Source organism: Neltuma alba, unplaced genomic scaffold (assembly GCF_004799145.2).
Source record: "Neltuma alba isolate B1F8T4 unplaced genomic scaffold, ASM479914v2 tig00011406_pilon, whole genome shotgun sequence".
In the NCBI taxonomy this organism is placed as follows: Eukaryota; Viridiplantae; Streptophyta; class Magnoliopsida; order Fabales; family Fabaceae; genus Neltuma; species Neltuma alba.
The window spans coordinates 3,355-19,261 of NW_021636093.1; the positions used below are offsets into that span (position 1 = coordinate 3,355).

The 15,907-nt window shown below is 31.6% G+C and overlaps 3 protein-coding genes across 3 annotated transcripts; all 3 read left to right on the plus strand.

Moving 5' to 3' along the window:
- Positions 1 to 613: 613 nt before the first annotated feature.
- LOC114712973 (S-norcoclaurine synthase-like) lies at positions 614 to 1,946 on the plus strand. The gene is made up of 2 exons (XM_028897541.1): positions 614 to 838; positions 1,513 to 1,946. The coding sequence occupies exons 1-2, from the start codon at positions 655 to 657 to the stop codon at positions 1,818 to 1,820; spliced, it is 492 nt and encodes a 163-aa protein (XP_028753374.1). The 5' UTR covers positions 614 to 654; the 3' UTR covers positions 1,821 to 1,946.
- Positions 767 to 5,121, plus strand: LOC114712972 (S-norcoclaurine synthase-like). Its single transcript, XM_028897539.1, has 3 exons — positions 767 to 793; positions 3,063 to 3,252; positions 4,337 to 5,121. Exons 2-3 carry the CDS (start codon positions 3,066 to 3,068, stop codon positions 4,642 to 4,644), a joined length of 495 nt encoding a protein of 164 aa, XP_028753372.1. The 5' UTR covers positions 767 to 793; positions 3,063 to 3,065; the 3' UTR covers positions 4,645 to 5,121.
- A 4,259-nt stretch (positions 5,122 to 9,380) lies between these two features.
- Positions 9,381 to 13,671, plus strand: LOC114712986 (S-norcoclaurine synthase 2-like). Its single transcript, XM_028897560.1, has 3 exons — positions 9,381 to 9,732; positions 9,806 to 9,882; positions 13,376 to 13,671. Exons 1-3 carry the CDS (start codon positions 9,617 to 9,619, stop codon positions 13,669 to 13,671), a joined length of 489 nt encoding a protein of 162 aa, XP_028753393.1. The 5' UTR covers positions 9,381 to 9,616.
- The last annotated feature ends 2,236 nt before the right edge of the window (positions 13,672 to 15,907 follow it).

Here is a 15,907-nt window from a genome sequence, read left to right on the forward strand (position 1 = left end):
ATAGGAGCTGGTTGACTAATTTGAATAGAATAAAAAAAACTAGTTAAGTTAGTTATTTATATAGATAGATGTTGTTTTTCTTAAAATATCCTTGGTAAGTGATTGGTTAGAATTGGTTAGAATTAGTATTTAATATTAGCTCCGGTCCTTAACATTGGAATCTTATGTTTAGAATTAATAAAAATCAAATGAGCTATTATATTAAGCACCGGAGGTAGTATGCATTATATCTCATTTAAATAAAATCAACACAATAATAAATAAAGGTAAAATTGTACATCCATGCAAAAAAAATTTCTCAATGCCTCATCAATAGGACTAAAAAATATATTCTTTCTCTATCCTATAAATAGGACCAGAGGAGTATTATTGTTATTGTTGTTTTTGTTGTTATTACTGTTATTCCCATTTCATGTACGTCCACACACTACTTGACAACATAATTAGAAGGAAAAAAAGAAGAAGAAAGAAAACAAATAAAGATTGGTTTGTACAGCATATTCCGGGAATCTTAAGGGGGCATTGTGATTAGCAATTCCTAAGATTTGTCGCTATTTATCGTTCATTACGAGCATATAAATCACAAAAGACTCAGAATACGCACCCATTTTGGATTAGAAGAAGCTATTGAGTGCAGAAAATCAAAGGGAGAACATGTCTGGGAAACTTGAGCATGAGCTAGAGCTCGACGTGCCGGCAAGCACGGCGTGGGATCTCTTCGGCACGATCCGGATCGCAGAACTTGTTGAGAAAGAGATGCCAAGTTTGTTTCAGAAGGTGGAACTTGTTGAAGGTGATGGAGGAGTTGGAACCATCCTCAAATTGACGTTTGTACCTGGTAAGTATCTCACTCGATTTTATTCTACCGGAATTAAGTTTTGTTGTGAAATGACCTAATTGCGCTTTGTGAAATAATTAGTTGCCATTTAACAAGTTAAGGTTCTTGTTATACTTGTTAAACTATTCTTGCCGCCATTGATATTCAGCAAGAATTTTTTTCTTGAAATTATTTAGATTGTTGTTATCATTTGAATTTCAAATTAAAGTCATTTAGGTAATCTTACTACAAAATTTAAACTTAAAACTAGTTTTTAGAAACTTTACCGCGCTTAGACCAGTTCGAGTAGGAGGTCTTGAATTGGATATGCATATATACTACATCCGATCCTTAATATAAGAGCTAGTTGACTAATTTGAGTAAATTAAGAAAACTAATTAAGTTAGTTATTTATACTAAATATATATTGTCTTTTCAAAATATGCTTGCTAATCAAGTAAATTGACTAGAACTGTTATTATTATAGAAACTGCCTTAGAAATAAATAAATAAATATGAGAGACAAAGTGGATTGGGATCTTATATTTAGGATTAAAATAAAAGTCAAACAAATTATTATATTAAGGACTAGAGGTAGTATATTTGATGGATATTTTTGTGCCTTTTTCAAAGTTATCCTTATCCTAATATTAATTGCATTGAGTTATTTGGGTGACATGAGTTCGATTGATTAGGTACGCCAGGGCCATCATTTTACAAAGAGAAGTTCACAAAGATAAATAATGAGGATCGAATCAAAGAAACTGAGGTAGCAGAAGGAGGATACTTGGAATTAGGGTTTACTGTGTTTAGAATTCGTTTCCATGTGATAGAGAAAGGAGAAGAATCGAGCATCATCAAATCAACAGTTGAATATGAACTCAGGGAAGATGCTTTGGCCAATGCGCCTATTGCTTCTAACGCAATTCAATCCCTAGCAGGCATTACTCAAATGGCCAAAGCTTATCTCAACAAAAACAAGCTAGCCGATCAACCCAACTAATGATGAGATTAGTATTCCATGTTTAAATTGGTGGCCTTTTTTTTTTTTTTTTAATAGTTTAGAGTATTCTCAAGTTACTTTGAACTTAAGACTAATTTTTATCAAGAATATTATATAAATCTCTATATTTTTTCTTTTGCAAATAAATCAGGTTTCAATTGTATTAAATTACATATATATATATATATATATATATATATATTACGCTGCTCGTGGATATGAGTGTGCTGACCGTGAGTGATATGGACATGCTAGTTGTGGTTGATATGAGTATGTTTGATTGTGATAATAAATATACTAATCTAGATCTATTTATAAGTCACTTTCAACATATTTCATACAAATTAAGAAAAATCTTAAATTTCATTAACTCTCATTTAAAATTTAACAAGTTTTTAATTTTATCCTAATTAATATATATTATACCTCATGAAGACAAAGTCAATATAATAATAAGTTAAGAATAAAATTAAACATTTATATATACCCCTTTCATGGGCTTTCTATAGCTTATTTTAAATAATTTTACTATGTATGAGATAAATATATAAAAGTAATTTTATCCTGTAAACCGTACAAGTAATTTTTAAGTGTGAATCCAACCAAACCACCACATAATACATTTTATAAAGGAAAAGTGATAGAAAAGAAACCTGAAAATGACTAAATTTTAAATCAAGTTTGTTTCCTACATTTTAACAGGTTTTAAATATACTTGACTTGCAAATAACAATAAATTAACAATTTTTTGTAGGAATTTCTTATTTGAGATTATACAATTTTTAGGTTCTTTTTCTGTCATGCTCCCTTTTAGAATTGTAAATATTATTAATTAAAATAATATTATTTATTTATCTATTAAAGATTATGTTAATATAGTAGTATTTCAAAAAAATTAAAAAATATATAATTTTAATAAAATAAAAATTCTGACTTAATTTGATTTATTTTCCGCAAATAATATTCTTCCAATTCACTACATCCACATGGTGCGCACTTCACAAAAGGAAAGATAGAGGAAAGAAAAAATCAAATGAAGTTGAGTGCTGTGTAGACTTCTTACATCAAAGGGAGTCATTGTGACCACAAATTGTAAAGCCAGAGACATTTAATTTGTCCCCACATGAACCTCATTGTGATCATATAAACCACACAACTCAGAAGCAACTCAACAGAAACACAACATATACTTCATATTCTGCAGATCAAGCTACGCACTGTGTTTAGAAGTCTTGTTGGTCTGAGATGGCTGCTGGGCATCTTGAGCATGAGCTTGAGTTGGGCGTGCCGGCGAGCGAGGCGTGGGACCTTTTTGGCACGCTGCGACTCGGAGAATTTTTTGAGAAAGAGATGCCAAGTTTGTTTCAGAAGGTGGAGCTTGTTGAAGGAGATGGAGGAATTGGAACTGTCCTCAAATTGACATTCGTACCTGGTAATTTGAATAGGTTAAGAAAATTAGTTAAATTAGTTATTTCTTAAACTTATGTTGTGTTGGTTTTCCCAAACATACCCTGTCAAATCATTTAACATTGCTTGAAGCAAAACACATGCAACTAACAGAGACAATAGTAAATATGAAGGACACTGAAGATTAAAGTCTTATATGAATACTCGAATTCAACCTCCAATTAGTTATTATTTTAGGAACATGAGGTAGTATTAATCTTTGTAATATTTAATAGCAACATGCTCTCATTGTTGTTGTTTCAAAAGAAAATCTAATTACATTCATCAAGATTTTATAATTTATAGCTAGAAAAATATTATGCAGGGTACATTAGGGCCAACTTTTATCCAAAATGTTATCTCGCTGCCTTTAATCTTTAATATAAGATACAGTTATTTAATTTGAAAATATTAAAAAAGTTAAATAAATTACTTAATTATAACATATGTTACATGTCCAATTTAAAATATTTATGTGTCTTATTAGATTATTATATACTTTTTTAGTCTTTAATGTAAGACCTAATTAACTAATTTGAGTAGATTAAAAATAATAATTAAATTTATTAATATGATATATTTTTTCTAAAATACCCTAAATATCTTTCTTAAATCTTTCTCTCTCTCTTCTACTTGATTGTTGTTACGATAATATTAATAGGGTTAATTTTAAAAAAAATTGATAGACATATGAAATAAGTCTTACATATAGAACTAATATTAACTCTTTAATTAACTTCTACATTAAGGATAAGAGGAGTATTAATTTGTAAACCAAGCAAATTAGTTTGAAGAAAAACTATAAATAAAAATACATTAAAGTAATTTATTTAGCTTCTTTAATCTCCTCCCTAAATTAGTCAACAAGTCTTATATGAACCAATAATAGTTAAGTGAAATTGACTTGATTCCACCTTATTAATAAATAAATTTTTATTGATAAAATTAGATCACAATACTCAAATATAATGCAACAATCTTAGATATCATATAATTGTAAAGAAAATGTATAATTTTTTAAAACTGTTTACTAATAATTGCAATTCCTTTGACGGTGTGAGATTAAATAGGTACACTGGGGCCAACCTGTTACAAAGAGAAGTTCACAAAGGTTGACAATGAGAACCGAATAAAGGAAATTGAGGTAATTGAAGGAGGATATTTGGAATTAGGGTTTACTCTGTTTAGGGGTCGCTTCCACATAATGGAGAAAGGTAAAGATTCAAGCACTGTGAAATCAACAGTTGAGTATGAACTCAAGCAAGAGGCTTCTGAGAATGGCTCTATTGCTTCCAATGCCATTCAAGCTCTGGCCAACATTGCTCAAGTTGCCAAACAACATCTCAACAGAAACAAACTTGCAGATCCACCAAAATAAACTACATGTGTGTGTATTTAGGATAAAACTTCCTTTATCTTATGAGATTTGAATTCAATACATGTGTAGCTTTAATTAACTTTTTTTTACACATATTTATGGGTTAATATCATTTTAGTTTTTAAAATTTGATGTCATTTTGGTTTTAATCCAAAAATTTGACTTTATTTTGATCCTTCTAAAGATTTTTTTTATCCCTGAAATAGTATTTTTCTTTTGTCTCTAAAACTTTGATTCAAGGATCAAAATCACTGGTTTCAAATTTCAAAAAATCTAATTAAAATGAGATCAAATTTTGGGAACTAAAAATATTATTATCCTTATATCTATGGATGGATTCTATGTAGCAAAATAATCATAGTGTGTGCACTTGTTTTTTGTGTGTCGGCACGTAAAATTATCCGAAATTATTGTGTGTTTTTGTGATTTGACTTGAATTATTCGGCTTGCCATTTAATTAAAACATGTGATTTGATATTTTATGTGTGTTTTTGTGATACATTTCGACAAACTGGTGATGTGATATTTTATAAAAAATAATCCTATCAAGCAGTGAATGATTTTGCGTTATTAAAAAAAAAATCTGCTCTGGCTCATATTTTCAAAAATTTCATGATTGTGGGAGATTTTAATAATATTATTAGTTTAAAAGAGGGGAAATTGGGGAACACCCCATTAAAAATTTTATTGGTAAGAAGGTCAAGTACCAATAATCTGTGTATGTACCAATAATTTTATTGGTAAGAAGGTCAAGTACCAAAAATCGGTAGAGAACTAGTAGTTTTTGCATGTAAAAATTTATCAAATCCTCCTCATAAATACACTTTTTAATTAGAGAGCTTTTCCGAATTTTCTCAAGACCTAGAAATCAGTGCAATTTATTTTTGTTTTCATAAACAACTTGTGTACGGTTAGAAAATAAAATTTCCTACGCACATCCACACATATGCTTGAGAGTAACAAATAAACTGGGCTACAAATTTTGGGAGGGGAAAAATCTTAGCGAGGCATATTGTGACCACACAAATTAGAACTGTGCTAGGACCTTACAAGACTTATCCTCGCGTGATTTTTGTTGTTGTGAGCATATAAACCACACAACTTGGAAAACTCCCACTCATCGAAAACAACAGAAGCATTTATATTTGGTGGAAAAGAAGGTACTGATGTAACCCTGATTATTAGATCAGCTGGCTGGAACTGTTTTAGCTTAACCACGAGTTTTGAATTCGAGACCTAAAAATGTCCCATCTTAGAGGCCAGGGACGCCAACCTTAATGATTCCTGTTGTTATATCCCGAGAAATTTTACCTGACATAGAAAGTTAAAAATTGGAATAAGGGCCAATGTAGAAACTAGACTGGGAGACAAAATAACTTTTGAGATAAAACCCCGATAAGATCCGGGCTACCATTTTCGTAATTATTAGTTTATGAAGGACAAAATGGGAAGTTTGGAGAAGAATTCTAGAAAATTCTCAAAAAATGGTAAAAGTATAAGTTAGAGGTTTTAGAAATTTGGTTGATGCCTGAAAGGTGAAATTATGGTGAAAATAAATTATTATGGAATTTCCCGTGAACGGAGGTTTTCGGGAAAATATTAGAAAATCAGAAGAAAATAATTATTTTAATTAGTTAAAGGCCTCAATAATTTTGGAAAAAAATGGACAAATTATCTAAATATTTATTTGAATTTCTAAAATTGGTTTTAGGCCTTGAAAGTCCATGAATTAATTTTAGGGAATTTATTTTCCCGCAGTAACACCGATAGAGGCCTAATCGGGAAAAATTCAAAATAGATACCTAGAGGTGGCTAAAAATTCTGAAAATTTACAAATCATGTTCTCATATTAAAATTTGAATTATCATAGAGAGAAATGAATTTTTGGAGGTCTAGAAAAATTTTGGAATGTTGATAGTGAATAGTAACTGATAAAGTTTCAGAATGGTTTGGAATTTTGATTTCGATTGTGGGCCATATTTTTGGGCCATCCTAAACCATTTGTGGGGCCCAAATTAGGCCTAATTCAATCCCAATTTTGTGCAGCTTCTGGGCAGCTCTATTTTTAATTAAATAAAATGCAAAATTAGGAGATAATTGTTGAAATAATCTAGAGCTTGGATGCATGGATAGATCTGAAGCTATGAGGCATTTAATGGCTGCCAACTCACCTTATTTCAGCTAGATCTGAAGCTATGAGGCATTTAATGGCTGCCAACTCACCTTATTTCAGCCATTTTGGATGTCCAAAAATCAGAGGGGAAAGGCAGCTTGGTTTTTCTATAAATATCTCTTCCTAAAATATAAGAAAATGTTGGAAAAATTGGGAAAAAGAGGGGAGGTGCTACCATTTTCATTTTTGATCAAGGGAGACTGAATTTGTGGAGGTTTTGGATAAGGAATCATTCAACTTACATCAAGAAAATATCAAGGTATGCTTAAACCCTCTGATCCCTAAATTTCAAGCTAGTTTAGTTAGAGTTTTGGCTTGAAATTCTAAGGCTAGATGCTGCCCCATTTCGGTCTAATCATGAAAGGTTTAGGGAAGGATAGAAACCTTAAATATCAAGTGGAATAAGCTTGTTTAAGTGGTATATGGAATGGTTTTTGAAAGAAAATACACATTTCGGCCAAGGGGTGTTCTTGCTGGAAGAGTTTGTTTTGTATTGATTTGATGATTCCAATGGGTTTAAAATATGTTTTTGTGTAGGGATATACTAAAGAGAAGTGTGTAAAATCATTGGAATCAAAAATAGAAATTTTAGAAGCTTAAAACCCCCTATTCGGCCAAGAGGAATTCATGGGGAAGAAGTTTGATTTTCAAAAATCTGATTCCATATTTGAATTCCTCATGAAAAATTGTGTAAAAATGAGTCATGAAGTTATTGATTTTTAAGGAGGAATTATTTTGTTAAAAATCCAAGAAAAAAGGTGGAAATGTTAAGTTAAAGAAAAAGTATTATGTTTAAGTGGTTTGGCTATTAATGTGGCCTATGCTTATGCTTGATTTAATAGGCTTTGTGAGGGGGAATTAAGGAGGATCATTGTCCCTTGAGGAGATCAAATTAATCAAGTGATAAAAAGTAGCATTGAATTATAATTTGATTGTTTATCTTGTTTGTTTAATATGATTATGTTGATTGCTTGAATTGAAGAATTTATGTGGTGATAATGGTTGACTTTATGACATTTGTTTGTGCTTTGGCTAAATACATAAAAATATGTCAATATGAAATTGTTGATGTTCCTCTTTTGGTATGATGCGAAATATGATTTTATGTGACTTGAGGATGTTTGAAGTTTATAACGTGTCACATTATACTTGCTTGATTTACATGACGATTGTAATTCATTGCTACTGAGATTTCAATGAAATCTCACTCCCCTCAATATATAAACAGTCATAGGAATCCCAGGTGGTGTCACTAAGAGCAAGGAGAAAGAAAAGGGATTCACTTGGAAGAGGAGGAAGTTTATTATTATTGAAATAATACTACGTAATTATATACATTATTATGTGTATGTATGAAATTATATCGAATTGTTGTATCAGTGATAAGGGTGCCTTACATGTGAGTAATTGGTTAAGGAATCATGATTAAGTATGTGTCATATGATTAGGAAAGCTAGATGAAAGGAAAAGGAAAAGAAAAAGTAAGAATGGTATGAAAAAAAGATAAAGGTTGACTTTTTGAGAGTAAAGTTTGACCAATGTGATTTTGAGCAATAAGATGAATCTGGATTTGAAACTTGGCATGCTTATAGATATCATTTTTAGCTTTAAAAAAAGTGATAAACCATTAAATTTAGAGTTTTGTGCTAAGAGTTATGCCCTTTCAAAGTGGAGCTAAAATACTAGAAATTTAAAAATTTATCATATGAACAGTGCACATTGTCAAATTCTCTGGTGCTGTTTCCGATGGAATTAAGGCCAATGAGTATTTTTCCCTTGAAGAACTCTTAGCAAGCTTCACGTGAAAATTGGAATCACCTCATTTTAATTTTTCTAGAATTAGTTATGAATTTTCAAAGTTGATCTAAAATCAAGTGAATAGTGTACGAACAAACCGAATTGGAAGAAATTTAAACTTTGAAATTTCTCATTCTTAAGCTATGGGAAATGGATTATAATAGTTCCAATTAATGGATAATATGGTAATAAAAGAGGTGTCACACATGTCATCCCTCGATCCGGATAATGGTTCCAAATGCTCTAGCTCATATTTTCAACAATTTCATGATTGTTGGAGATTTTAATAATATTATTAGTTTAAAAGAGGGGAAATTGGGGAACACCCCATTAAAAATTTTATTGGTAAGAAGGTCAAGTACCAATAATCTGTGTATATAAAATCGGTAGAGAACTAGTAGTTTTTGCATGTAAAAATTTATCAAATCCTCCTCATAAATAAACTTTTTAATTAGAGAGCTTTTCCTAATTTTCTCAAGACCTAGAAATCAGTGCAATTTATTTTTGTTTTTATAAACAACTTGTGTACGGTTAGAAAATAAAATTTCCTACGCACATCCACACATGCTTGAGAGTAACAAATAAGCTGGACTACAAATTTTGGGGGGGAAAAATCTTAGCGAGGCATATTGTGACCACACAAATTATAATTGTGCTAGGTACCTTGCAAGACTTATCCTCGCGTGATTCTTTTTGTTGTGAGCATATAAACCACACAACTTGGAAAAATGCCACTCATCGAAAACAACAGAAGCATTTATATTTGGTGGAGAAGAAGGTACTGATGTAACCCCGACGATTAGATCAACTAGATGGGACTGTTCTAGCTTAACCACGAGTCTTGGGTTCGAGACCTAAAAATGCCCCATCTCAGGAGTTAGAGATGCCAACCTTAATGGTTCTTGTCATTCCTCGATCCGGATTAGTCTGAACCTGTTATTGCGCATAAAAGATGGCCTGACTCAGGATACAAGATGCCAACGGAAAAAAAAAAAAGTACTAATGGCTGGTAGTGTTGAGCACGAGCTCGACCTTGGCCTACCGGCAAGTGAGGCATGGTATCTCTTCCGCATGGCATGTCGGCTGGCGAGTGAGGCATGGTTTCTCTTTGGCACCTTGTGATTTCGAGAATTTGTCGAGTAAGAAATGCCGGATTCTTCTTCTTTCTTTCTTTTTTTTTTTTTTGGCTAGAATGCCGGATGTGTTTCTGAAGGTGGAGCTTGTTGAAGGTGATGGAGGAACTGGAAGTGTTGTTAAAATAACTTTTGGTGAATATATTTCATTTTGTGTTTTATCATCACCATCAAATATAAGTTCTCTTGCCATAAACTAAGAGAAATAGACAGAGAGAATGAGAACTGTTTTGGGGCAAGAAGACACAGGGAACTGATAATGAAGTATAAAAGCATTTTATTAGATTCACTTTATATATTTTTTTCTCTCCCTAACAAATTGTCTGAAAGTATTCGTTGACGTTTAAAGTATTTACCTGTATCATTATTCTATATCAGCGTATTTAATGTTACCAAACCCCGAAGCTTTTGGTTCATAAGAAACCATATTTACATGCATACCTTAGGTCACTTGCTATTGCCAAAAACATGTTAGGGGCAGCGTCAATACTATCGATGTAATAAACTGAGGATTTCACCCCCAAAATATATGACATCATCAAATGCATGGCATATCTTGGCGTGCACGTTTGAGATTAACAAATATTATTATTTATGTTTTAATTTGGTGGAAATTATCAAAAATTTATTGTACTTCATGCTAGTTTGTGCTTGAGATTATGAAATTTTTTTGTCTATCTTCAATTAGTTAACTCGAAACATGTTTTTGGGTGTTTGAAACATCCCAAAAATGCTTTTTAAAAATATTTTTTCATAAATTGAAATAAACTTCTTTATTTAGTTACTTCATATACCATGAAATCATTTATAAAACTATGATTTGGTTTCTACCCAAACACTTTTTTTATCTCTTGATAATTTGAAATAAGTCCACAATAGCTACTCCATATAGTGTCGTAGTTCAAATTGTCCCATCCCAATAGGTCCTAATGATTCTAGGACGGGATGAGACAAGACAAAAATTTTCGGGACGGGATGAGACACAAGACAAGGTTGTCCCGTCCCGCGGTATATAATTTTTTTAAAAAAAATTTGCAAATATTTTGATAATTTGACGAAGACCACTCCCTTGCCCTAATTTCTAATACCATTCAGAGCTCTTGAGTGATGGCTTCTACTCCTACAGATCTCCCTCTCATCTTGGCATCTCGTGCCATGCGACTCCAACTACTCTCGTCATTGTCTATCACCAGCTCGTGCTCACTCTCCCGACGAGATCACCGATTAATTTTCTTGGGCCAGCGCCTCATTGTCACGTTCCGGTCTCCCTCCCACCCTCTTCCTTCTTCTTCGAGTCTACTTAGCCTTCAACTCTTGATCCCTACCTTTTCAATCACCGAGGTAAGAAGGGTGCTCTCCTTATGCAATCTCCCAATCTGTCAAAATTATAAGACTCCCATGCTCCTGCAACTAATTTTCTTGTATTTGAGAGACCTGATAGCATACGAGGGATCCTCGAGCTGACTTATTAATTCTCACTGTGTCTCTCCCCACGCCAACTCTACTTCACGCAGGGACATGCAGGAGATGCTTACAGTCTAATTAATTTTTATTTTCGAAGCAATAATATGTGACCTAGAGGCCTTTTTGTCACATTTAAAAGTCAATATGTCATTCAAAGGCCCAAATTAAATTATGATCTAGACTTTCAAGGCCCAAAAAAAATCAAAGAAACAAAGTCACAAGCCCAATAAAAAAATTGAATAAGGTCCAAAACCGAAGGGGGGAAAAAAAAAGAGGGACGGGACGGGACGGGACGGAGTCCGGTCCTGTCCCTGTTCACCACCCATCCCGATGTCGTCCTGTCCTGTAAACACCCCTATAGTATCGTATGTTTAGCTAATTATAGCCTCCTAATATGACGTGATACTTTTGTCCTATTTTCATGAAAATAAGAGTATATATGAAAAGGAGAAATAATTATTGGAAAATAAATGTTCTGCCAATATATTTTTAAAAAACAAAGTAACTTTTCAAACATTATTGCTGAGATTATTATACTAGAATTTTGAAAAATATTTCAGCAAAAAATCAAAAATTATCAGACGTTAGTATTTGCTACCACTGAGATGATTGAATATTCGCCTTAGAACATTTTTGATGTATTCACTATTAAGAGTGATCGGTTTTAGTGACAAACAATCGAAAAATAATTTGATTATTCATTGTCGTGCCTCTTGGTACTGAGAAAACTATTTGAAAGGTAAAATTACACTAAACATTACATTAAGATACTAAATACTATCGAAAAAATATTTTAAAGTACTAAATTGTATTAAAAATTAGTTTAAGATAATGGATGTTATTGGAAAAATACCTCAAAATAATGGATGTATCTTAATCCTATGAATTTTATAAATTAAAGGAGTTTATAATTATATTGAATGGAAGGGAGTCGAAGTGATAGTTAAAATTTTGATAAATTGAAAAAAGAAATCATGTTAAGAATTATGTTCATGTGTATATATATGAGTGCCAGATTAAATACATAATAATAGAAGAAAAATTACTATTTAATTTTTGAATGTAGGGGGCTGCTATAGATAATTTATGAGCGATCAACAACTTTCCTTATATAAAATGACAACTACCATCTCAAAATTCAGAGTATAATAAAGTGTTGGTAAATCAATGACACTAAATCACTAAGAAATGACTTTAATCATATGAAATAATCATAACTACTTCACATTAACAAATAACAACTTTAGTTATACAAAATGAGGTCACTTCATTGGTAACAATTCTAAAAGCCAAAGATAATACTCCTTCAGTCCTTAATATAATACTCATTTAACTAATTTGATTAGATTAAGAAAGTTAAATAAGTTAGTTAATTATAAGAAATGTGACACGTTTTTCCTAAAATACCATAATCATCTTTCTTAATACCCCATATTCCTCTTCTACTTGATTATGTTTGAGGAAGTATCCACAGGGGTAATTTAGAGAAAATTAATAAATATGAGAAATGGGTCCTATATTTAGGACTAAAATTAACTCAACAATTGGGTCTTATATTAAGGACAGGAGGAATAGTTGTCATTGATTAATGTGGTGTTGTGATTTCACACACACACACACACTTACGTTGTTAATCCTTAGAGCGAAGTAGTAATTCCATCTACGTTGAAAAACTTGGTTGGCTTTAGGGGGTGTTTGGAACACTCCATAATCACTTTTCAGAAGTACTTTTCTGTAAATCGAGACAAACTCCTCTACATATTTACTTCGTATACCGTAAAAGTACTTCTGAAATCATAGTTTTGTTCTTACTCAAACACCTTTTTAGTGGCCTAATAATAACATAACTTAAACATTTAGAAACCAAAAGTTGGGGAATCATATCCCACCTTTGACTATCCCAACCCCAAAAATTATCCAGTCATTGGTCAGTAGGGATTGGCAGCGGGTGGTAGAAGGATTTTTTAACATGAGGGCACTTAGGTCATTTCACAAAAATTTGTTTCCTATAGATCTCATTGGAATTATGTATGTAATTAATTTCACACTATCATTTTAAGATTTTACATATTTTGGTGGCAATGATATTTCATGCTCTCTACAAATTAAGTGAACATTCATGTATTATAATTGATCTCCGTTTCTTTTTTGAGTTGGATATCAGGTTTTGAAGGACCGGCAGGCTACAAAGAGAAATTCACAAAGATAGACAACGACAGACGGATCAAAGAAGTAGAGATAGTGGAAGGAGGATACTTGGAGTTAGGGTTTTCTGCGTTTAGGGTTCGATTAGAAGTGATAGAGAAAGGAAAAAATTCAAGCTCTGTCAAATCAACAATGGAGTATGAGTTCAACGAGGAGGATGCGCCTGTTGCTTCTCTCATCAACTCACAAGTTTTGGCTGAGATTGCTCTTATTGCCAAAACTCATCTCAACAAAAACAAGCCTCCAGCAACCTAGCTACAAGCTTAGGCAAAGACAGTCTCAGTAAATTTTTAATAAAATTTTCCCTCCATGAAATAATATAGGAAAAAAGACTATAAAATATCCTAAAAATTAGTGAATTTCAAAATTCTAAATAAAATCCCTTGCACTATTTTAGAATTTTTAAATCTTTCAAAATGGTACAAATGCTCTTCACTATTTTCTCCCTTTTTAAAGATTGCCAGCTCAATACTCTTGGTTGGTTTTCTGCTGTCGGAGCTTTGGTGCCAGCCTCCAGTAGTTGGCCACTGGAGCTTTGGTAGCATGTTGCCGAAGTACCAGTACCAACCTTTAATGATTGGCCACCTGAAAAGTTAGAAAAGTCATGTTTTTTTCCCTACTTATTTATGACCCTCATTTGGTCTTCAAACGGAAATCTGTGCCATTTTACCCACTTGGAAGGGCTACAAAATAATCTACTCTTCAAGTTTTATTTATAAGGCACTTCCAGCATATTTTATACGGATCAAGAAAAACCTTAAAATATATTAACTTTTTATTAAAACATAACAACTTTTCAGCTTTACCCCTATTTAATATGTACATCTTTCAAAAAAAAATTATCTACACTATAATAAATGAAGGATAAAATAGCACATTCATGCTAAAAATTTAATGAAGTGACTTATAAATATGACAATAAAAACTTCTTTCTCTGCTCTATAAACAGGACCAAAGGAGTATATTCTTTACATTCACAAAAGTAAATGCGCGCGTGCACACACATCGCATTGAAATAGAGATTAAAACATCAAATAAATGACTGTAATGATGATATATTGTTTATTTCAATAATTCATGATTATTTTAACTTAAAATATAATGCCTCTATTTATTTATATAAGACCTAGTTAACTAATTTGAGAAGATTAACAAAATTAAAAAAAATTACTTAGTTATAGAAATATTTAGGTGCGTCGTTAGATTATATATTATTTTTGCTGGCCAAAAGAGATTATATATTATTTTATACGTTAGGAAAATTATTTTGAAAAAAACAATAAATATAATACTTTAAAGTAATTTGTTTAGTTTTTCTTAATTTTTAAAAAATTAGTCGACTGCAAAAGAGGCCTTATATTTAGGATCGGAAGCATATTATATATCTATTATATTTGTAATTGAGATATGTTAGTATTTTAAGTCTTTTAAAAACTCTATTCATATCTAGCCTATCCACAGGGGTTTTTTCAGGTTAAATTTTGTGCGACATCTATTACTTTTCTTTTATTACTTCTCTTTAATTTCCAACTGTTTTATCCTTTTTAATTCTTCTGAACTTTTCGTGCACTACCAACAAAATAAGTGAGGCTCTTTTGCTCTTCCAGAGTAGCTTCAGACTCTCATTTGTTCGATTCTTATGCCTCTTTCATAGCCGGCGTACAACATTTTATAAATAATGGTGCTTGCCACTATTTAATTTAATATTTATTAAACTTCGTATAATATATTAAACAATTATTAACATATGATAAAATTTATTATAAACTATACTATTAGCATAGTCTTTCCAAAACGATATTAAAAATTATATGTATGTCTATTAATATATGTTAAGATCACTCAACTATCTCTTTTATTTTTAAAATATTGGTTAATGCCATTTTTATTCTCTAAAAATTTAACTTCATTTCAATTTTGATTTCTGAAATCTCACATCATTTTAGTTTCGGTCCTTATTTACAGGGATAAAAAACACTGTTTTAAGGGCGGGGAATCTATAGAGCTGCGACTAAGATGAAATTAAATTTCAGGGATAAAAACCACTAGTTTCAAATTTTAAGGATTAAAACAAAAATGAGGTTAGACAGGAACTAAAAATTAAATTAATTCTCAAAATACATACAAACTGGCATTAAGATAGAAAAGAGATTTGTGTATACGTATAGACCTAAGACATCAACATAATTATTTTCATTTTCATTAAAAGCTTGTACTAATTTCAAAAACATGGACCGAAAAGATTGGCACTGTGTGAACAAAATTTTTACAAGTCCGCGTAATTTGTCCTTTATAGAAGAAGTCCATAAATAATTTACGTTTTTTACAAGGAATTCTGTACAAGTTTCGAAAGTGAAAAATTCAGTTTTTGGCTGGTACCATGCTAGCTACAGGCGCACGCGCAGATCGTCGGCAAAGATTATTATTTACTTGTTCTTTTGAATTATTATTCCCAGTTCACATACGTCCACGCACTACTTGACAAAAATTA